Source organism: Bombina bombina, chromosome 11 (genome assembly GCF_027579735.1).
Source record: "Bombina bombina isolate aBomBom1 chromosome 11, aBomBom1.pri, whole genome shotgun sequence".
Lineage (NCBI taxonomy): Eukaryota > Metazoa > Chordata > Amphibia > Anura > Bombinatoridae > Bombina > Bombina bombina.
The window spans coordinates 194,174,055-194,199,255 of record NC_069509.1 but is presented as its reverse complement, the minus strand read 5'-3'; the positions used below and the strand labels follow the sequence as shown (position 1 = coordinate 194,199,255).

The following is a 25,201-nucleotide window of genomic DNA, read 5'->3' as shown; positions in this document are numbered from 1 at the left end:
CACACAATCAGTCATAAGGATGCCGAGGTATAATAGGATCCTCTACACACAATCAGTCATAAGGATGCCGAGGTTTAATAGGATCCTCTACACACAATCAGTCATAAGGATGCCGAGGTATAATAGGATCCTCTACACACAATCAGTCATAAGGATGCCGAGGTATAATAGGATCCTCTACACACAATCAGTCATAAGGATGCCGAGGTATAATAGGATCCTCTACACACAATCAGTCATAAGGATGCCGAGGTATAATAGGATCCTCTACACACAATCAGTCATAAGGATGCCGAGGTATAATCGGATCCTCTACACACAATCAGTCATAAGGATGCCGAGGTTTAATCGGATCCTCTACACACAATCAGTCATAAGGATGCCGAGGTATAATAGGACCCTCTACACACAATCAGTCATAAGGATGCCGAGGTATAATAGGATCCTCTACACACAATCAGTCATAAGGATGCCGAGGTATAATAGGATCCTCTACACACAATCAGTCATAAGGATGCCGAGGTATAATAGGATCCTCTACACACAATCAGTCATAAGGATGCCGAGGTATAATAGGATCCTCTACACACAATCAGTCATAAGGATGCCGAGGTATAATAGGATCCTCTACACACAATCAGTCATAAGGATGCCGAGGTATAATAGGATCCTCTACACACAATCAGTCATAAGGATGCCGAGGTATAATAGGATCCTCTACACACAATCAGTCATAAGGATGCGAGGTATAATAGGATCCTCTACACACAATCAGTCATAAGGATTGCCGAGGTATATAGGATCCTCTACACACAATCAGTCATAAGGATGCCGAGGTATAATAGGATCTCTACACACAATCAGTCATAAGGATGCCGAGGTATAATAGGACCCCTCTACACACAAATCAGTCATAAGGATGCCGAGGTATAAATCGGATCCTCTACACACAATCAGTCATAAGGATGCCGAGGTATAATTGGTCCTTCTACACACAATCAGTCATAAGGATGCGAGTATAATAGGATCCCTCTACACACACATCAGTCATAAGGAATGCCGAGGTATAATAGGATCTCTACACACAATCAGTCATAGGATGCCGAGGTATAATAGGATCCTCTACACACAATCAGTCATAAGGATGCCGAGGTATAATAGGATCCTCTACACACAATCAGTCATAAGGATGCCGAGGTATAATAGGATCCTCTACACACAATCAGTCATAAGGATGCCGAGGTATAATAGGATCCTCTACACACAATCAGTCATAAGGATGCCGAGGTATAATAGGATCCTCTACACACAATCAGTCATAAGGATGCCGAGGTATAATAGGATCCTCTACACACAATCAGTCATAAGGATGCCGAGGTATAATCGGATCCTCTACACACAATCAGTCATAAGGATGCCGAGGTATAATAGGATCCTCTACACACAATCAGTCATAAGGATGCCGAGGTATAATAGGACCCTCTACACACAATCAGTCATAAGGATGCCGAGGTATAATAGGATCCTCTACACACAATCAGTCATAAGGATGCCGAGGTATAATAGGACCCTCTACACACAATCAGTCATAAGGATGCCGAGGTATAATAGGATCCTCTACACACAATCAGTCATAAGGATGCCGAGGTATAATCGGATCCTCTACACACAATCAGTCATAAGGATGCCGAGGTATAATCGGATCCTCTACACACAATCAGTCATAAGGATGCCGAGGTATAATAGGACCCTCTACACACAATCAGTCATAAGGATGCCGAGGTATAATAGGATCCTCTACACACAATCAGTCATAAGGATGCCGAGGTATAATAGGATCCTCTACACACAATCAGTCATAAGGATGCCGAGGTATAATAGGATCCTCTACACACAATCAGTCATAAGGATGCCGAGGTATAATAGGATCCTCTACACACAATCAGTCATAAGGATGCCGAGGTATAATAGGATCTTCTACACACAATCAGTCATAAGGATGCCGAGGTATAATCGGATCCTCTACACACAATCAGTCATAAGGATGCCGAGGTATAATAGGATCCTCTACACACAATCAGTCATAAGGATGCCGAGGTATAATAGGATCCTCTACACACAATCAGTCATAAGGATGCCGAGGTATAATAGGATCCTCTACACACAATCAGTCATAAGGATGCCGAGGTATAATAGGATCCTCTACACACAATCAGTCATAAGGATGCCGAGGTATAATAGGATCCTCTACACACAATCAGTCATAAGGATGCCGAGGTATAATAGGACCCTCTACACACAATCAGTCATAAGGATGCCGAGGTATAATAGGATCCTCTACACACAATCAGTCATAAGGATGCCGAGGTATAATCGGATCCTCTACACACAATCAGTCATAAGGATGCCGAGGTATAATAGGATCTTCTACACACAATCAGTCATAAGGATGCCGAGGTATAATCGGATCCTCTACACACAATCAGTCATAAGGATGCCGAGGTATAATAGGATCCTCTACACACAATCAGTCATAAGGATGCCGAGGTATAATAGGATCCTCTACACACAATCAGTCATAAGGATGCCGAGGTTTAATCGGATCCTCTACACACAATCAGTCATAAGGATGCCGAGGTATAATAGGATCCTCTACACACAATCAGTCATAAGGATGCCGAGGTATAATAGGATCCTCTACACACAATCAGTCATAAGGATGCCGAGGTATAATAGGATCCTCTACACACAATCAGTCATAAGGATGCCGAGGTATAATAGGATCCTCTACACACAATCAGTCATAAGGATGCCGAGGTATAATAGGATCCTCTACACACAATCAGTCATAAGGATGCCGAGGTATAATAGGATCTTCTACACACAATCAGTCATAAGGATGCCGAGGTATAATCGGATCCTCTACACACAATCAGTCATAAGGATGCCGAGGTATAATAGGATCCTCTACACACAATCAGTCATAAGGATGCCGAGGTATAATAGGACCCTCTACACACAATCAGTCATAAGGATGCCGAGGTATAATAGGATCCTCTACACACAATCAGTCATAAGGATGCCGAGGTATAATAGGACCCTCTACACACAATCAGTCATAAGGATGCCGAGGTATAATAGGATCCTCTACACACAATCACCATGGTTACTTACCGAGCACTCCTCCTCTGAGGTTTGTATGCAGCCAGATTTGTCATTGCGCACACAACACGCAGAGTGTTTCTCCTTCTCACGTGCCATGCTGATGAAGTTGTGCACCTGCTGGTCCTGTCTCATGCACGGGGAGAACTTGGCACCCAGATGTATGAGAGCTTCCTGCAACAACATTATTAGTGAAGAAAATCACTGAATTGTTATAGTAAAATGAAGTGACATGAAACACACAACATCTGATTTATACACTACATTAAAAAGATTAAGAAACACTTTAATTCCCTCTGGAACTCTGTCTATTAAACTCAGGCACAGGTGTTAGTGCTGCCAGAAAAAGTAAATTAAAAAAAACTCAGTTATCAAAATAAAATCCCTCATAAAGAGCTAGATTACGAGTGGAGCGCTATTTAGCGATTCCGCTCAAGTGTAAACAGCACTGGATGAAGGCTTTTTGCGCGCATTGGGTTAAGCTCGTATTACGAGTTGAAAGTAAAATGTTTGTGCACAGCGTTAACCAAACTTGCGTAAAAAGTGAAACTTAGAATATTGCGAACATGTTAACGTATTCCCCCATAGACTTCAATAGAGGGCGAAAACAGGGAAAAAACTAACAGTAATACGTGCGTGCTAACCCGATCAGATTTAACCAAGTGCGCTCAATTCAACATGAAATATGAATATCTCACAATGTTCTTCACTTACAGGATAATGTCCTCTTTACAGTAAATTCATATCTATACCTATATATTTATATATATCTGTTACTGCTCATGTAAAATACATATCTATAGCTATAGGAATAGATATATAGGTATAGGGATATCCAGATATATATAGAAATATTTATTAAAGAATAAACAGTACATTATCCTGGAAATGAAGAGCATTGGAATGTGAAATATGTACAGTAAATATACAGTAAACACATAAATACATATAAAAGACAGAGAGAAAAGAGGGCTCCCAAATGGTGTGATATCTTCAACCAAGGATAAACAAACAACAAGGCAAGAAACGTACTCACAGATTTACAAGCACTTCAACAGTGCAGGAGAGGCAAGCTGCTTCTTCTGCACTGTTGAAGTGCTTGTAAATCTGTGAGTACGTTTCTTGCCTTGTTGTTTGATTATCCTTGGTTGAAGATATCACACCATTTGGGTGCCCTCTTTTCTCTCTTTCTCTTTTCCAGTTTTGGACTCATGTGTCTACAGGATTTTCCTGCACAGACTTTATATTGATTCTGTGTTGGTATATTGCAACTTTTTATTTTTATATTTATTCATCGTATTTTGTCTCACTATTTTTGGTGCACTCAGCACTTATGTATTATCTACATAAATACATGTGTATACACACACACACATATATATATATATATATATATATATATATATATATATATATATATATATATATATATATATATATATATATATATATATATATATATAATACACACATACATATATTTATTTATAAAATATTTTACCAGGAAGGATACATTGAGATTTTTCTCGTTTTCAAGTATGTCCTGGGTCCACAAAACATTGCATTGATACAATAAGGTACAATACAATTCAAAGACAATAATAATACACAATATATGCAAAAATGTAACATAGAACAGGTAGGAAATATATCATCAACCATGACAGGTGCATTCTGTTTTGAGATATGTAGAGAGGGTTCTCTTAAAGGATATTAGGCTTGGGGAAGGTTTGAAAGTGTGCGGGAGGTCATTCCATAACTGTGGTGCTCTGTAGGAAAAGTTGAATCGAGCTGATTTCTTTTTGTATTGAGGCAAGCTAAATAATGTGCTGGTACTGGATCGGAGGTTATAGGTGGTGGGAATAGCCGGGGAGAGCATTCTGCTCAGGTAGGGTGGGAGCTTCCCAGAAAGGCTCTTAAACACAAGGCAGAAAGATGGAGGGTGCGTCTGGATTCCAGTGTCAGCCAGTTTAGTTCTTTTAGCATGTCACAATGGTGGGTCCTGTAGTTACATTGTAGCACAAAGTGGCAGAACGAGTTATGCAATGTATTACGTTTATTAAGGTGAGTTTGCGGTGCAGGTGCGTATACTACGTCCCTGTAATCCATGATAGGCATCAGCATTTGCTGTACAATCTTTTCCTTTACTGTAGGGCTAAGGCAAGATTTATTTCTGTACAGGGCACCTAGTTTTGGATAAAGTTTAGATGCAAGTTTTTCTATGTGGAGGCCAAAAGATAGATTAGGGTCTAACAACATACCCAAGTATTTGAAAGAGAGGACTGTGGTCAGTGTGCAATTGGATTTTGTTTTGATGCGTAGAAGGAAATATATACAGTTGTATGCAAATGTTTAGACACCCCTGACAATTTACATGATTTTAATTTATAAATAATTGGGTGTTTGGATCAACAATTTAATTTTGATCTATCAAATAACTGAAGGACACAGTGATATTTCAGTAGTGAAATTAGGTTTATTGGATTAACAGAAATATTTAGTAGAGCCTCCTTTAGCAGAAATAACAGCCTCTAGACACTCCCTATAGCCTTTAATGAGTGTCTAGATACTGGATGAAGGTATTTTGGACCATTCCTCCTTGCAAAACATATCCAGTTCAGTTAGGTTTGATGGTTGCCGAGCATGGACAGCCCACTTCAAATAAACCCACAGATTTTCAATGATATTCAGGTCTGGGGACTGAGATACCCATAGCCATTCCAGAACAGTGTACTTGTTCCTCTGCATAAATGCCAGAGTAGATTTAGAGCAGTGTTTTGGGTTGTTGTCTTGTTGAAATATCCAGTCCCGGCGTAACTTTGTGACTGATTCCTCAACATTATTCTCAAGTATCTGCTGATATTGAGTGGAATCCATGTGACTTTCAACTTTAACAAGATTCACAGTACCGGCATTGGCCACACAGCCCCACAGCATGATGGAACATCCACCAAATTGTACTGTGGGTAGCAAGTGTTTCTTGGAACGCTGTGTTCTTTTTCCGCCATGCTTAACGCCCCTTGTTATGACCAAATAACTCAATCTTTGTTTCATCAGTGCACAGCACCTTCTTCCAAAATGATGCTGGCTTGTCCAAATGTGGGTTTGCATACCTCAAGCGACTAGGTTTGTGGCGTGTGTGCAGAAAAGGCTTCTTCTGCATCACTCTCCCATACAGCTTCTCCTTGTGCAAAGTGCGCTGAATTGTTGAACGATGCACAGTGACACCATCTGCAGCAAGATAATGTTGTAGGTCTTTGGAGGTGGTCTGTGGGCAGTTTTTGACCATTCTCACCATCCTTTGGTTTTGCCTCTCCAATATGGCCTGCCACTTCTGGCCTTAACAAGAACTGTGCCTGTGGTCTTCCATTTCCTTACTATGTTCCTCACAGTGGACACTGACAGCTTAAATCTCTGCAATAGCTTTATGTAGCCTTCCCCTAAATCATAATGTTGAACAATCTTTGTTTTCAGGTCATTTGAGAGTTGTTTTGGGGCCCCCATGTTGCCACTCTTCATAGGAGAGTCAAAGAGAACAACAACTTGCAATTGGCCACCTTAAATACCTTTTCTCATGATTGGATGCACCTGTCTATGAAGTTCAAGGCTTAATGGGCTCAACAAACCAATTGTGTGTTACAATTAATCAGTGCTAGGTAGTTACAGGTATTCAAATCAACAAAATAACATGGGTGCCCAACTTTATGCACGTGTCTAATTTCGTTAGGATGCATATTGCACATTTTCTGTTAATCCAATAAACTTCATTTCACTACTGAAATATTACTGTGTCCTTCAGTTATTTGATAGATCAAAATGAAATTGCTGATCCAAACACCCAGTTATTTGTAAATGAAAATCATAGAAAATGTCAGGGGTGCCTAAACTTTTGCATACAACTGTATATATATACATACACATACATATATCTATATACATATATATACTGTATATATATATACACATACACACATATATATATAGAAAGATGCAAAGGGGAACCAGCACACACTCTTTCAATAGTTCATCATCCGGGGTGCACTTCAAGCAAAATACATAAAGAACAGGCAATGGGAAGGCACTCACCGTAATAAATTGAATACTTTATTCACAGTGAATAAAGTATTCAATTTATTACGGTGAGTGCCTTCCCATTGCCTGTTCTTTACATATATATATATATATATATATATATATATATATATATATATATATATATATATATATATAAATATATATACCAACACACACATATATATATACAGGGAGTGCAGAATTATTAGGCAAATGAGTATTTTGACCACATCATCCTCTTTATGCATGTTGTCTTACTCCAAGCTGTATAGGCTCGAAAGCCTACTACCAATTAAGCATATTAGGTGATGTGCATCTCTGTAATGAGAAGGGGTGTGGTCTAATGACATCAACACCCTATATCAGGTGTGCATAATTATTAGGCAACTTCCTTTCCTTTGGCAAAATGGGTCAAAAGAAGGACTTGACAGGCTCAGAAAAGTAAAAAATAGTGAGATATCTTGCAGAGGGATGCAGCACTCTTAAAATTGCAAAGCTTCTGAAGCGTGATCATCGAACAATCAAGCGTTTCATTCGAAATAGTCAACAGGGTCGCAAGAAGCGTGTGGAAAAACCAAGGCGCAAAATAACTGCCCATGAACTGAGAAAAGTCAAGCGTGCAGCTGCCAAGATGCCACTTGCCACCAGTTTGGCCATATTTCAGAGCTGCAACATCACTGGAGTGCCCAAAAGCACAAGGTGTGCAATACTCAGAGACATGGCCAAGGTAAGAAAGGCTGAAAGACGACCACCACTGAACAAGACACACAAGCTGAAACGTCAAGACTGGGCCAAGAAATATCTCAAGACTGATTTTTCTAAGGTTTTATGGACTGATGAAATGAGAGTGAGTCTTGATGGGCCAGATGGATGGGCCCGTGGCTGGATTGGTAAAGGGCAGAGAGCTCCAGTCCGACTCAGACGCCAGCAAGGTGGAGGTGGAGTGGTGGAGTACTGGTTTGGGCTGGTATCATCAAAGATGAGCTTGTGGGGCCTTTTCGGGTTGAGGATGGAGTCAAGCTCAACTCCCAGTCCTACTGCCAGTTTCTGGAAGACACCTTCTTCAAGCAGTGGTACAGGAAGAAGTCTGCATCCTTCAAGAAAAACATGATTTTCATGCAGGACATTGCTCCATCACACGCGTCCAAGTACTCCACAGCGTGGCTGGCAAGAAAGGGTATAAAAGAAGAAAATCTAATGACATGGCCTCCTTGTTCACCTGATCTGAGCCCCATTGAGAACCTGTGGTCCATCATCAAATGTGAGATTTACAAGGAGGGAAAACAGTACACCTCTCTGAACAGTGTCTGGGAGGCTGTGGTTGCTGCTGCACGCAATGTTGATGGTGAACAGATCAAAACACTGACAGAATCCATGGATGGCAGGCTTTTGAGTGTCCTTGCAAAGAAAGGTGGCTATATTGGTCACTGATTTGTTTTTGTTTTGTTTTTGAATGTCAGAAATGTATATTTGTGAATGTTGAGATGTTATATTGGTTTCACTGGTAAAAATAAATAATTGAAATGGGTATATATATTTTTTTTGTTAAGTTGCCTAATAATTATGCACAGTAATAGTCACCTGCACACACAGATATCCCCCTAAAATAGCTATAACTAAAAACAAACTAAAAACTACTTCCAAAACTATTCAGCTTTGATATTAATGAGTTTTTTGGGTTAATTGAGAACATGGTTGTTGTTCAATAATAAAATTAATCCTCAAAAATACAACTTGCCTAATAATTCTGCACTCCCTGTAATTATTATTTATATTGTAGCTATATTAGGGTTTATTTTAAAGGTAAGTATTTAGCTTTAAATAGGATTAATTTAGTTCATAATAGAAATATTATTTAGATTTATTTAATTAATATTTAAGTTAGGGGGTGTTAGGGTTAGTGTTAGACTTAGGTTTAGGGGTTAATAATTTTATTACAGTGGCGGCGGTGTAGTGGGAGGCAGGATAGGGGTTAATAAATGTATTATAGATGGCGACGGTGTAGGGGGGGCAGGATAGGGGTTAATAAATTTAATATAGGTTGCGGCAGGGTCCAGGAGCGGCGGTTTAGGGGTTAATACATATATTATAGTTGCGGCGGGGTCAGGGAGTGGCGGTTTAGGGGTTAAACTATTTATTTAGTTGCAGCGAGGTGCGGGATCAGCAGGATAGGGGTTAATAACTTTATTATAGAGGGCGACGGTATAGGGGGGGGCAGGATAGGGGTTACTAGGTATAATGTAGGTTGCGGCGGTGTCCGGGAGCGGCGGTTTAGGGGTTAATACATTTATAAGAGTTGCGGCGGGGTCTAGGAGCGGCGGTTTAGGGGTTACTAACTTTATTTAGTTGCGGGGGGCTCTGGGGGCGCCGGTATAGGGGGTAGAACAGTGTAGTTTAGTGTGGGTGCTTAGTGACAGGCTAGCAAGAAAGCTGTAAAAAAGCCGAAGAGCAGCGAGATCGGATGAGTGATAACTCTCACAGTCCGCTGCTCATCACCCCGTACTTGGTGCGTGGCTTTTTGACAGCTTTTTTGATAACTTAGGCAAATTTTTGCAGGTCCGCGGCGGCGATGTGAGGCAAGCTTAGGCGGGTGTATTGGGCCGGTGAAGGCAGGTAAAGTAGACACGTTGATAACTACCCCCCATAGCCTTTAAACAAATGGTAATTTTTAATATGCAGACATTATAGTTGTATTAATATTATATATATCATTAAATATTAAAATCTGAACAATATTAGTAAATAAATATGTTTATATTATAATATTGGCAGTATAACTAGAAACCAAATGGCATGTATTTTACACAATTATATGAATGCAAATTCTGGAGAACATATATATTTAGACAGGCAAAATGTAATACACCAACTATGAGAGCAATGTGTTAATATAATATTTCAATGTAATATTGGATTCTAAACGATTGTATAATCCCACACTAGTCATTTTTATGTGTGTTATTTATATATTATCTGAAACATATTATCTGGAGTCATGTTATAGTAGTTCTAAGATATGCGGCCAAATATTGATAATGTGGATTCTTGTTGACTATTAGCTATATAATATATGGAAATAAAAGTTGAACAATACAATACTGATATTGCAATTCCAGCTTATTGTCTATACTTACAGAATTAGTAGAGAGGGTTCGAGTTTTGTGTTCACACGATCTAAGCTGAAATACTAAACAATGAATCAAGTGATTCATTGATAGTATGTATCTCAGCATAGTGAGTGTAAGTGCGCATGCGCAAATTTTGGATTGTCGGGTAAGAGCGCGCATCATTACGCAATTGACTGTTCTGTCCATTGGACAGTGAAGACGGCATAAACCTGGAAGAATGCGAGGGGGCGGAGAAACACACTGCACAATGCGATCGATAAAAATACATTTATTTACAGATATTGTACTTATATTTTTGGGGGAAAAAAAGTTAGCGACTTGAGTATTTATTAGGAAGGCTAACTGCAGCTTGATTCACTGGAAGCAAAATTAACTTTCACTTTAATACTGATTTGAAACTGTTATAATTTTTTCCTTCTTGTCATTTCTCAGAAGAAGGTCTGGAGATTTTTAAAAAGATTTCTTAATTGACAATTTTGCTGGTGTTCAACTGATGAGGCCGACAGTGCGGATCAGGTCCGACAGACATCGCTGAATGCGGAGAGCAATACGCTCTCTGTATTCAGCATTGCACCAGTAGCTCTTGTGAACTGCTGATGCAACGCCGCCCCCTACAGACTCGCGGCAAATCGGCCGCCAGCAGGGGGGTGTCAATCAACCCGATCGTACTGGATCGGGTTGAATTGCGGCAATTCCTGTCTGCCTCATCAGAGCAGGCGGACAATTTTATGAAGCAGCGTTCTTTAGACCGCTGCTTCATAACTGGTGTTTCTGGTGAGGGCCTTAAGCTTGGTAGATAGGCCCCGATGTCATTGGTCAGATATTTTCATTCTAACTACAAATCACTTGTTTGTAATCATAGTGTATTTTTTTCTTTTCCTTTAAAACATGCTCCTTCTTTGTGGATATGCAAGTATGCCCCCTGATTGGCTCATCAGCTTCTCAGGAGCTGCAATGCACTGTGCCTGGGTGATTGTCTAACACATTTGCTGGCTTAAGCACAAAGTACAAATAGGTTTATTTAAATATAAATGTGCTGATGAAACAGTCATTGTGCACTTTATATCCCTTAAAATGATAAAACAAATAAATGTTTATAAATAAACAAAACACCAGCCCAGTAAACCTTATAATACAAGCTGGGAAGTGGGGCTGTATGTGGCCCTTAGTGCCTTCTGTGGCCCTATTCCTCTTTAAGTGATTCATTTTAACCCCTATAAACAAATCTTCATTACTTACCCCCAAACCCCCCTCCCAGACACAGCGGATATAAAACTCTTGTTGTGGAGTGAGAATAGGGGTCCAGATACACATGTGACGTTAGTAGGTCTGAGCTGTACAAAACTCACAATTTCCTTTATTCTTGGGGTTAATTAACAAACAGGAATGTCTCTGGCTCAGTCACAAAGTTTACAGAGTGAAGGAATTTGTTTCATGTCCCTGACAGCAGCTGTGATTCATCACTAAGTCATTTCTGGGCTGGCAGGTGAGTGCAGTGACAGGGTGTAGAAATGCGTCACACACCTCTCAGGGAGAAGGACAAGTCCTGTGCTCTCTTGTGATTATGTGATTGTCTGTAAATCCCTCCTAACAGCTGCAACTGAAGGACCCACGGACAAACAGCAATATTATCTGTACTAGAAATAAGTATAGATGTAGGGGTCTATTTATTATAGTGCGATGTAGTGTATCATGCCTGCCGCTCATCGATAAATACCGACAGCATCGGCCGCTAGCAGGGGGGGTCAATCACTGACTTCTGTCCGTGGCCTCAGACCAAGCGGACAGGTTATGGAGCAACCGTCTTTAGACCACTGATTCATAACCTCTGTTTCCGTACGGAGCTTGATAAATTAACCCCTTATTGTCACCTAACCATTAGCTAAACAAATAGAACCATATCCTGGCAAAGGGAAGTCTGATTGTTTTCGCAAATCAGTTGGTGTGTGGCCCCTGTATAACACACAGCTCAGCCTCTCTCTGTATAACACAAAACTCTTTCTCCCCTATGTAACACTGCACAGCATCTCCCTATATAAAGCACAGCTGTGTCTCCCCTGTATAACACACTGCTCAGCCTCTCCCTATATAAATCACACCTGTGTCTCCCCTGTATAACACACTGCTCAGCATCTCCCTATATAAAGCACAGCTGTGTCTCCCCTGTATAACACACTGCTCAGCCTCTACCTATATAAAGCACAGCTGTGTCTCCCCTGTATAACACACTGCACAGCATCTCCCTATATAAAGCACAGCTATGTCTCCCCTGTATAACACACTGCTCAGCATCTCCCTATATAAAGCACAGCTGTGTCTCCCCTGTATAACACACTGCTCAGCCTCTCCCTATATAAATCACAGCTGTGTCTCCCCTGTATAACACACAGCTCAGCCTCTACCTATATAAAGCACAGCTGTGTCTCCCCTGTATAACACATTGCCCAGCCTCTACCTATATAAAGCACAGCTGTGTCTCCCCTGTATAACACACTGCTCAGCATCTCCCTATATAAAGCACAGCTAAGCATCTCCCTATATTAAGCACAGCTGTGTCTCCCCTGTATAACACACTGCTCAGCCTCTCCCTATATAAAGGACAGCTGTGTCTCCCGTGTATAACACACTGCTCAGCCTCTCCCTATATAACGCACAGCTGTGTCTCCCCTGTATAACACACTGCTCAGCATCTCCCTATATAACGCACAGCTGTGTCTCTCCTGTATAACACACTGCTCAGCCTCTACCTGTATAATACAAAGCTATGTCTCCCCTGTATAACACACTGCACAGCATCTCCCTATATAAAGCACAGCTGTGTCTCCCCTGTTTAACACACTGCTCAGCCTCTCCCTATATAAAGCACAGCTGTGTCTCCCCTGTATAACACACTGCTCAGCATCTCCCTATATAAAGCACAGCTGTGTCTCCCCTGTATAACACACTGCTCAGCATCTCCCTATATAAAGCACAGCTGTGTCTCCCCTGTATAACACACTGCTCAGCCTCTACCTATATAAAGCACAGCTGTGTCTCCCCTGTATAACACACTGCTCAGCCTCTACCTATATAAAGCACAGCTGTGTCTCCCGTGTATAACACACTGCTCAGCCTCTCCCTATATAAAGCACAGCTGTGTCTCCCCTGTATAACACACTGCTCAGCCTCTCCCTATATAAAACACAGCTGTGTCTCCCCTGTATAACACACTGCTCAGCATCTCCCTATATAAAGCACAGCTGTGTCTCCCCTGTATAACACACTGCTCAGCATCTCCCTATATAAAGCACAGCTGTGTCTCCCCTGTATAACACACTGCTCAGCATCTCCCTATATAAAGCACAGCTGTGTCTCCCCTGTATAATACACTGCTCAGCCTATACCTATATAAAGCACAGCTGTGTCTCACCTGTATAACACACTGCACAGCATCTCCCTATATAAAGCACAGCTGTGTCTCCCCTGTATAACACACTGCTCAGCATCTCCCTATATAAAGCACAGCTGTGTCTCCCCTGTATAACACACTGCTCAGCATCTCCCTATATAAAGCACAGCTGTGTCTCCCCTGTATAATACACTGCTCAGCCTATACCTATATAAAGCACAGCTGTGTCTCACCTGTATAACACACTGCACAGCATCTCCCTATATAAAGCACAGCTGTGTCTCCCCTGTATAACACACTGCTCAGCATCTCCCTATATAAAGCACAGCTGTGTCTCCCCTGTATAACACACTGCTCAGCATCTCCCTATATAAAGCACAGCTGTGTCTCCCCTGTATAATACACTGCTCAGCCTATACCTATATAAAGCACAGCTGTGTCTCACCTGTATAACACACTGCACAGCATCTCCCTATATAAAGCACAGCTGTGTCTCCCCTGTATAACACACTGCACAGCCTCTACCTATATAAAGCACAGCTGTGTCTCCCCTGTATAACACACTGCTCAGCCTCTCCCTATATAAAGCACAGCTGTGTCTCCCCTGTATAACACACTGCTCAGCCTCTACCTATATAAAGCACAGCTATGTCTCCCCTGTATAACACACTGCTCAGCCTCTACCTATATAAAGCACAGCTGTGTCTCCCCTGTATAACACACTGCTCAGCATCTCCCTATCTAAAGCACAGCTGTGTCTCCCCTGTATAACACACTGCTCTGCCTCTCCCTATATAAAGCACAGCTGTGTCTCCCCTGTATAACACACTGATCAGCATCTCCCTATATAAAGCACAGCTGTGTCTCCCCTGTATAACACACTGCACAGCATCTCCCTATATAAAGCACAGCTGTGTCTCCCCTGTATAACACACTGCTCAGAATCTCCCCTGTATAACACACTGGTCAGCCTCTCCCTATATAAATCACAGCTGTGTCTCCCCTGTATAACACATTGCTCAGCATCTCCCTATATAAAGCACAGCTGTCTCTCCCCTGTATAACACACAGCTCAGCCTCTACCTGTATAATACAAAGCTACGTCTCCCCTATGTAACACTGCTCAGCATCTCCCTATACAACGCACAACCCTCTCTCCCCTATGTAACATATAGCTCTGCCTTTCGCTACATAACACTGATCAGCTTCTCCCGATATAACACACAGCTCTGCTACTCCCTATATAATGCACAGCTCTGTCACCCCTATATAGACAGACTGCTCTACCTCTCCCTATATAACACACAGCTCTGCTACTCCCTATATAATGCACAGCTCTGTCACCCCTATATAGACAGACTGCTCTACCTCTCCCTATATAACACACAGCTCTGCTACTCCCTATATAATGCACAGCTCTGTCACCCCTATATAGACAGACTGCTCTACCTCTCCCTATATAACACACAGCTCTGCTACTCCCTATATAATGCACAGCTCCGTCACCCCTATATAGACAGACTGCTCTGGCTCTCCCTATATAACACACAGCTCTGCTACTCCATATATAATGCACAGCTCTGTCACCCCTATATAGTCAGACTGCTCTGCTTCTCCCTATATAACACACAGCTCTGCTACTCCCTATATAATGCACAGCTCTGTCCCCCCTATATAGTCAGACTGCTCTGCCTCTCCCTATATAACACACAGCTCTGCTACTCCCTATATAATGCACAGCTCTGTCACCCCTATATAAAACACTACTCAGCCTCCCCCCATATAATGCACAGCTCTGCCTTCCTATATAAATGCAGCCTGAAACTTGGCTGTATATTGCTATGCATTAACCATCTAAAAAAGTTGTGCTGTTGCTGTGAAAATTGAAACTCTCCCTATATAACACCACTCTGCCTGTCCCTATATAACACTACTCTGCCTGTCCCTATATAACACCACTCTGCCTGTCCCTATATAACACCACTCTGCCTGTCCCTATATAACATTACACCACTCTGCCTGTCCCTATACTATATAACACTACTCTGCCTGTCCCTATATAACACCACTCTGCCTCTCCGTATATAACACCACTCTGCCTGTCCCTATATAACACACATCTCTGCCTGTCCCTATATAACACACAACTCTGCCTGTCCCTATATAACACCACTCTGCCTGTCCCTATATAACACCACTCTGCCTGTCCCTATATAACACCACTCTGCCTGTCCCTATATAACACCACTCTGCCTGTCCCTATATAACACTACTCTGCCTGTCCCTATATAACACCACTCTGCCTGTCCCTATATAACACCACTCTGCCTGTCCCTATATAACACCACTCTGCCTGTCCCTATATAACACCACTCTGCCTGTCCCTATATAACACTACTCTGCCTGTCCCTATATAACACTACACTGCCTGTCCCTATATAACACAACTCTGTCTCTCACACTTGGGTTACAAGCGTAACTCTTTGGTTGCCAAACTTAGCTGTAACACATCCCAAAGCAATGGTTTATTGCCCTTGTTGGTACTGATAGGGTTAAAGCAAACATTTGCACTGTAATTTTAGCAGAGTGGCATTTCAGTTATGTCCCAACCCTGGGAATTCCAGCAATGAAGTATATATAGACATGAGACATTGTGCTAGGAGGAAGTCACGAAGGGGACATACATCTGGGTACTGCTATACTTGCGACGTCTGAGCTAATATGTTTATTTATTAAAGCAAACTCTTTATTTGACTCCTAGTGCAGATTTTCCCCAGTGCCATAAATGGCAGACAAGGTACACGTGAGGCACACAAGGCACACGTGAGGCATTCATGAGGCACACATAAGGCACACATGAGGCACACGTGAGGCATTCATGAGGCACACATGAGGCACACGTGAGGCATTCATGAGGCACATATGAGGCATACATGAGGCATACATGAGGCACATATGAGGCACATATGAAGCACACATGAGGCACATATGAGGCATACATGAGGCACATATGAGGCACACATGAGGCACATATGAGGTACACATGAGGCACATATGAAGCACACATGAGGCACATATGAGGTACACATGAGGCACATATGAGGCACACATGAGGCACATATGAGGCATACATGAGGCACATATGAAGCACACATGAGGCACATATGAGGTACACATGAGGCACATATGAGGCACACATGAGGCACATATGAGGCATACATGAGGCACATATGAGGCACACATGAGGCACATATGAGGTACACATGATGCACATATGAGGCACACATGAGGCACATATGAAGCACACATGAGGCACACATGATGCACATATGAGGCACACATGAGGCTCACGTGAGGCATACATGAGGCACTCGTGAGGCATATATGAGGGACACATGAGGCACACGTGAGGCACATTTGAGGCACACATAAGGCACGTATGAGGCACATACGAAGCACACATGAGGCACACATGAGGCACACGAGGCACACATGAGGCACACATGAGGCACACGAGGCACACATGAGGCACACATGATGCACACATGAGGCACACAAGGCACACATGATGCACACATGAGGCACACATGAGGCACACATGAGGCACACGAGGCACACACGAGGCACACATGAGGCACATGAGGCACACACGAGGCACACACGAGGCACACATGAGGCACACACGAGGCACACATGAGGCACACATGAGGCACATGAAAGAAAACATAAAAGGGGAATGGAAGTTTCATGATATGAAACCCACATTTTTTATTTCATGATTTAGCTAGAGCATCCGATTTTAAGCAAATGTCTAATTTACTCCTATTATCAATTTTTCGTCATTGTTTTGGTATCTTTATTTGAAAAAGCAGGAATGTAAGCTTTGGAGCTGGCCCATTTTTGGTTTAGCACCTGGGTAGCGCTTGCTGATGGCTGCTACATTTACCACTGAATGTGCCGCAGACCTTGTTGGCATTATGATATCGTAGCTAGACAATGCAGACAGATAATGTACTCGTGCCTTACTGGCACACAATACCCCACAGGATAACGTGCTACTATGTCATTATCACTTACAGAACTTGGCCCAATCCAGAAGTTTTCTTGTTGAATAAACTTCACGTTTTCATAAACACCTCTGTTCCTCAGGACCTGAAACAAAGAAAGAGAGTTTTCAGTATAGGTCACTTTTATCCATGATCTATTGGTACCAAATACGAAGTAAGGTACTAAAAATTGTCATATGGCAGAATATGTGTTACATCATAATGACTGTGCTGTGGAACCTCCCTATATTGTAAGTCCATTAAACAGTTGAAACGCATTGATTGAGACTTGACCTTGTAGCTTCTCATTACCATTAATAGACTACCGGTGTGGAGCTCTACGCATCTAGATATAAGTGGAAGGGAGATGTTGTCTTGGAGTATCGCTACTAAGGGCTGTGTACGGAGGGTGAACAAGAAAGGGAATCTCAAGTGCTGAAGGTCTAGCAGTTTCTTGTGTAGGAGTCTGTCTGGTATTACCTTGTTCATGTGCATGGAGCTCTATACTAATCAATAGAACTATTCTCAATAAGAGTATTGTCTTCAATTGTAACTAACAGTGTTATCCTCAATCTATATCTCGCTACAATGGTGATAGGAGGACGGATATTGTTCTGTAAGATACCTTTACGCTATGAACATAAAGAGACATCCCTAGATATTTTTTTGAACATATTATGGAAACATGACTATTTGGACTTATTTTACAAGCTAATTTATTTGAGTCTACATTTAGTATATTATTAATATGAATAAATTATCACATTATCACATGATATTAAATAAAAGGCGGTGTGTTTGTCCGAAACTGCCATGCGCAGTAGAGACAGCACAAGGACAAACACACCTGGCCTTTGAGATCCCTAGTTCCCTACCTAATCTGCGGCAGAGGTGGGCGTGGTCGGGCGTGAAGGGGCGTGGCCTGGCGTGAAGGCCCTGAAGGGGGCGTGGCCGGTGTGAAGGGGGCATGGTTGGGCGCGGTCTCTCGCAAGATAAAGGGGAGAGAGATAGAGAGGGGGGAGATAGAGAGGGGGGAGAGCAAGAGAGAGGGGGAGAGAGAGCAAAAGAGAGGGGGGAGAGAGAGAGCGCGCAAAAGAGAGGGGGGAGAGAGATTGCAAAAGAGGATGGAGAGAGAGCGCAAAAGAGAGGGGGGAGTGAGTGCAAAAGAGGGGGAGAGAGCGCAAAAGAGACGGGAGAGAGAGCACAAAAGAGAAGGGAGAGAGAGAGCAAAAGAGAGGGGGGGAGGGGGGAGAGAGAGCGCAAAAGAAAGGGGGAGAGAGAGAGCGCAAAAGAAAGGGGAGAGAGAGAGGGCAAAAGAGAGGGGGAGAGAGAGAGCGCAAAAGAGAGGGGGAGAGAGCTGAAGAGGGGGGATAATGAGAGGGAGAGAGACAGCAAAAGAGAGGGGGAGAGTGCACAAAAGAGAGGGGGGAGAGTGCACAAAAGAGAGGGGGGAGAGTGCAAAAGAGAGGGGGTGAGAGAGTGCAAAAGAGAGGGGGGAGAGAGAGCGCAAAAGAGAGGGGGGAGAGAGAGCGCAAAAGAGAGGGGGGAGAGAGAGAGTGCAAAAGAGAAGGGGGAGAGAGAGCTCAAAAGAGAGGGGGAGAGAGAGAGCAGAAGAGGGGGGATAAAGAGAGGGAGAGACACAGCAAAAGAGAGGGGGGAGGGTGCACAAAAGAGAGGGGGAGAGCGCAAAAGAGAGGGGGGAGAGAGAGCGCAAAAGAGAGGGGGGAGAGAGAGAGCAGAAGAGGGGGGATAAAGAGAGGGAGATTGCAGTAAGACCTGACATTGTGCATGGCTGGCACCAGGTTAAGCCCATGAGATTGCAGTAAGACCTGATATTATGCATGTCTGGTACCAGGTAAGCCCATGAGATTGCTATAAGACCGGATATTGTGCATGGCTGGCACCAGGTTAAGCCTATGAGATTGCAGTAAGACCTGATATTGTGCATGGCTGGCACCAGGGTAAGCCCATGAGATTGCAGTAAGACCTGATATTATGCATGGCTGGCACCAGGTTAAGCCCATGAGATTGCAGTAAGACCTGATATTATGCATGGCTGGCACCAGGGTAAGTCCATGAGATTGCAGTAAGACCTGATATCATGCAGGGCTGGCACCAGGGTAAGCTCATGTGATGGCAGTAAGTATTGTGCATGGCTGTCCCCAGGGTAACCACAAGAGATTGAAGTGTATATTGTGCATGGCTGACACCAGGATAAGCCCATGAGATTGCAGTGAGTATCGTGTATGGCTGGCACCAGGGTAAGCCCATGAGAATGCAGTGTATATCGTGCATACCTGGCACCTGGGTAACCTCATGAGATTGCAGTGAGTATCATGCATGGCTGGCACCAGGGTAAACCCATGAGATTGCAGTGAGTATCGTGTATGGGTGGCACTAGGGTAAGCCCATGAGATAGCAGTAAGTATAGTGCATGGCTGGCACCAGGGTAAGCCCACGAGATTGCAGTAAGTATCGCGCATAGCTGGCACCAGGGTAAGCCCATGAGATTGCATTGTATATAGTGTATGGCTGGCACCAGGGTAAACAAACAAAAATCGAGAGATAGAGCCAATCCATTTAAGTATAAAACATAACGTTTATTCTTCCCATCAGGGTGATTAAAAGTTCAAAATACACTCCACCACAATACATACAAATACCAGGATAAAAACAGCTGTGGATTAGAGCATACGCGTTTCGGCTTGAGCCGTATTCATAGCTTTACTGAAACTATCTGAGGTATACTATTAAGTAACCCCCATTGCACAGCCATTGGTTAAAATCAAAGTACTTAATTAAACACAGCTGTTTTAACCACCATATTGTAAAGTAATCTTATCTAAACCTATTAAACCATAGTCTGAGTAATATTAGTACAAAGTCACCCTCAAATGTACAATGAAACACAGCAAGCAATACACTGTGTAAACAATTGGATAGTTCAAAAAAACCAGGGTAAGCCCATGAAATTGCAGTAAAACCTGATATCATGCATGGCTGGCACCAGGGTAAACCCATGAGATTGCAGTATATAAATAGTGCATGGCTGGCACCTGGGTAAGCCCATGAGATTGTAGTGAGTATTGTGCATGGCTGGCACCAGTATAAACCCATGAGATTGCAGTGAGTATTGTGCATGGCTGGCACCAGTATAAACCCATGAGATTGCAGTGAGTATTGTGCATGGCTGGCACCAGTATAAACCCATGAGATTGCAGTGAGTATTGTGCATGGCTGGCACCAGTATAAACCCATGAGATTGCAGTGAGTATTGTGCATGGCTGGCACCAGTATAAACCCATGTGATTGCAGTGAGTATTGTGTATGGGTGGCACCAGGGTAAACCCATGAGATTGCAGTGTATATATAGTGCATGGATGGCACCAGGGTAAACCCATGAGATTGCAGTGTATATATAGTGCATGGATGGCACCAGGGTAAACCCATGAGATTGCAGTGTATATATAGTGCATGGATGGCACCAGGGTAAACCCATGAGATTGCAGTATATAAATAGTGCATGGCTGGCACCTGGGTAAGCCCATGAGATTGTAGTAAGTATCGTGCATGGCTGGCACCAGGATAAGCCCATGAGATTGCAGTGAGTATTGTGCATGGCTGGCACCAGTATAAACCCATGAGATTGCAGTGAGTATTGTGCATGGCTGGCACCAGTATAAACCCATGTGATTGCAGTGAGTATCGTGTATGGGTGGCACCAGGGTAAACCCATGAGATTGCAGTGTATATATAGTGCATGGATGGCACCAGGGTAAGCCCACGAGATTGGAGTGTATATATAGTGCATGGATGGCACCAGGGTAAGCCCATGAGATTACAGTGTATATATAGTGCATGGATGGCACCAGGGTAAGCCCATGAGATTGCAGTGTATATATAGTGCATGGATGGCACAAGGGTAAGCCCATGAGATTGCAGTGTATATATAGTGCATGGATGGCACCAGGGTAAGCCCATGAGATTGCAGTAAGTATCGTGCATGGCTGGCACCAGGTTAAACCGTGAGACCAGATATGGTTACAGTGAGGTGATGTGTACTTACTGATTCTACCGTCTCGTGCTGAGAAAACCCAATAGGTGCAATTCCATAGATACACACAGCCAGAATTGTTATCAATAAATGTACCACAGTGATCCAGTACGTAAAGAACGGCCTGTAAGGGAGAGGGTCTGGTAAGAAACACAAATAGCAATAGCTCGTTTATATATCATAGAAGACTCATTACCTACATATACACTGTGTTACCTACATATGCACTGTGTTACCTACATATACACTGTGTTACCTACATATACACTGTGTTACCTACATATACACTGTGTTACCTACATATGCACTGTGTTACCTACATATACACTGTGTTACCTACATATGCACTGTGTTACCTACATATGCACTGCGTTACCTACATATACACTGTGTTACCTACATATGCACTGCGTTACCTACATATGCACTGTGTTACCTACATATGCACTGTGTTACCTACATATGCACTGTGTTACCTACATATGCACTGTGTTACCTACATATGCACTGTGTTACCTACATATGCACTGCGTTACCTACATATACACTGTGTTACCTACATATACATTGTGTTACCTACATATGCACTGTGTTACCTACATATGCACTGCGTTACCTACATATACACTGTGTTACCTACATATACACTGTGTTACCTACATATACACTGTGTTACCTACATATGAACTGTGTTACCTACATATACACTGTGTTACCTACATATACACCGTGTTACCTACATATACACTGTGTTACCTACATATGCACTGTGTTACCTACATATACACTGTGTTACCTACATATGCACTGTGTTACCTACATATACACTGTGTTACCTACATATGCACTGTGTTACCTACATATACACTGTTACCTACATATACATTGTGTTACCTACATATACACTGTTACCTACATATACACTGTTACCTACATATGCACTGTGTTACCTACATATACACTGTGTTACTACATATACACTGTGTTACCTACATATGCACTGTGTTACCTACATATACACTGTGTTACCTACATATGCACTGTGTTACCTACATATACACTGTGTTACCTACATATGCACTGTGTTACCTACATATACACTGTGTTACCTACATATGCACTGTGTTACCTACATATACACTGTGTTACCTACATTTACACTGTGTTACCTACATATGCACTGTGTTACCTACATATACACTGTGTTACCTACATATACACTGTGTTACCTACATATACACTGTGTTACCTACATTTACACTGTGTTACCTACATATACACTGTTACCTACATATACACTGTGTTACCTACATATGCACTGTGTTACCTACATATACACTGTGTTACCTACATATGCACTGTGTTACCTACATATGCACTGTGTTACCTACATATGCACTGTGTTACCTACATATGCACTGTGTTACCTACATATGCACTGTGTTACCTACATATGCACTGTGTTACCTACATATACATTGTGTTACCTACATATGCACTGTGTTACCTACATATGCACTGTGTTACCTACATATACACTGTGTTACCTACATATACACTGTGTTACCTACATATACACTGCGCTACCTACATACACACTGTGTTACCTACATATACACTGTTACCTACATATGCACTGTGTTATTTACATACACACTGTGTTACCTACATATACACTGTGTTACCTATATATGCACTGTGTTACCTACATATGCACTGTGTTACCTTCATATGCACTGTGTTACCTACATATACACACTGTGTTACCTACATATACACACTGTGTTACCTACATATACACACTGTGTTACCTACATATACACTGTGTTACCTACATATACACTGTGTTACCTACATATACACTGTGTTACCTACATATACACTGTTACCTACATATACACTGTGTTATCTACATATACACTGTGTTACCTACATATACACTGTGCTACCTACATATACACTGTGTTATCTACATATACACTGTTACCTACATATACACTGTGTTACCTACATATGCACTGTGTTACCTACATATACACTGTGTTACTACATATGCACTGTTACCTACATATACACTGTGTTACCTACATATACACTGTGTTACCTACATATACACCGTGTTACCTACATATACACCGTGTTACCTACATATACACTGTGTTACCTACATATACACTGTGTTACCTACATATACACTGTTACACCTACATATGCACTGTGTTACCTACATATACACTGTGCTACCTACATATACACTGTGTTACCTACATATGCACTGTGTTACCTACATATACACTGTTGCCTACATATACACTGTGTTACCTACATATACACTGTGTTACCTACATATACACTGTGTTACCTACATATACACTGTGTTACCTACATATACACTGTGTTACCTACATATGCACTGTGTTACCTATATATGCACTGTGTTGCCTACATATGCACTGTGTTACCTACATATGCACTGTGTTACCTACATATGCACTGTGTTACCTACATATACACTGTTACCTACATATACACTGTGTTACCTACATATGCACTGTGTTACCTACATATACACTGTGTTACTACATATACACTGTGTTACCTACATATACACCGTGTTACCTACATATACACCGTGTTACCTACATATACACCGTGTTACCTACATATACACTGTTAACTACATACGCACTGTGCTACCTACATATGCACTGTGTTACCTACATATGCACTGTGTTACCTAGATATGCACTGTTACCTACATATGCACTGTTACCTACATATACACTGTGTTACCTACATATGCACTGTTAACTACATATACACTGTGCTACCTACATATGCACTGTTACCTATATATGCACTGTGTTACCTACATATACACTGTGTCACCTACATATGCACTGTGTTACCTACATATGCACTGTTACCTACATATACACTGTGTTACCTACATATGCACTGTTACCTACATATACACTGTGCTACCTACATATGCACTGTTACCTATATATGCACTGTGTTACCTACATTTACACTGTGTTACCTACATATACACTGTGTTACCTACATATACACTGTGTTACCTACATATGCACTGTGTTACCTACATATGCACTGTTACCTACATATACACTGTGTTACCTACATATGCACTGTTACCTACATATACACTGTGCTACCTACATATGCACTGTTACCTATATATGCACTGTGTTACCTACATTTACACTGTGTTACCTACATATACACTGTGTTACCTACATATACACTGTGTTACCTACATATGCACTGTGTTACCTACATATGCACTGTTACCTACATATACACTGTGTTATCTACATATACACTG

General features: G+C 42.1%; 1 protein-coding gene and 1 long non-coding RNA gene across 7 annotated transcripts in view; one reads left to right on the top strand and one right to left on the bottom strand.

The window, feature by feature from the left end:
- The window catches only part of RHBDF1 (rhomboid 5 homolog 1), a 236,309-nt gene that overhangs the window by 31,580 nt on the left and 179,528 nt on the right, over positions 1–25,201 (bottom strand). For all 6 annotated transcript variants that reach the window (XM_053694520.1, XM_053694518.1, XM_053694522.1 and 3 more), the window contains 3 exons: positions 21,865–21,976; positions 17,830–17,904; positions 3,175–3,336 (listed from right to left, as the gene is read on the bottom strand). In XM_053694520.1, the coding sequence (XP_053550495.1) occupies positions 3,175–3,336; positions 17,830–17,904; positions 21,865–21,976 (349 nt within the window). The remainder of the gene's footprint in view (positions 1–3,174; positions 3,337–17,829; positions 17,905–21,864; positions 21,977–25,201) is intronic.
- Positions 18,202–25,201, top strand: part of LOC128641928 (uncharacterized) — a 22,338-nt gene continuing 15,338 nt past the window's right edge. The window contains exon 1 of the long non-coding RNA XR_008399596.1: positions 18,202–18,256. This is a non-coding gene — a long non-coding RNA (uncharacterized LOC128641928). The remainder of the gene's footprint in view (positions 18,257–25,201) is intronic.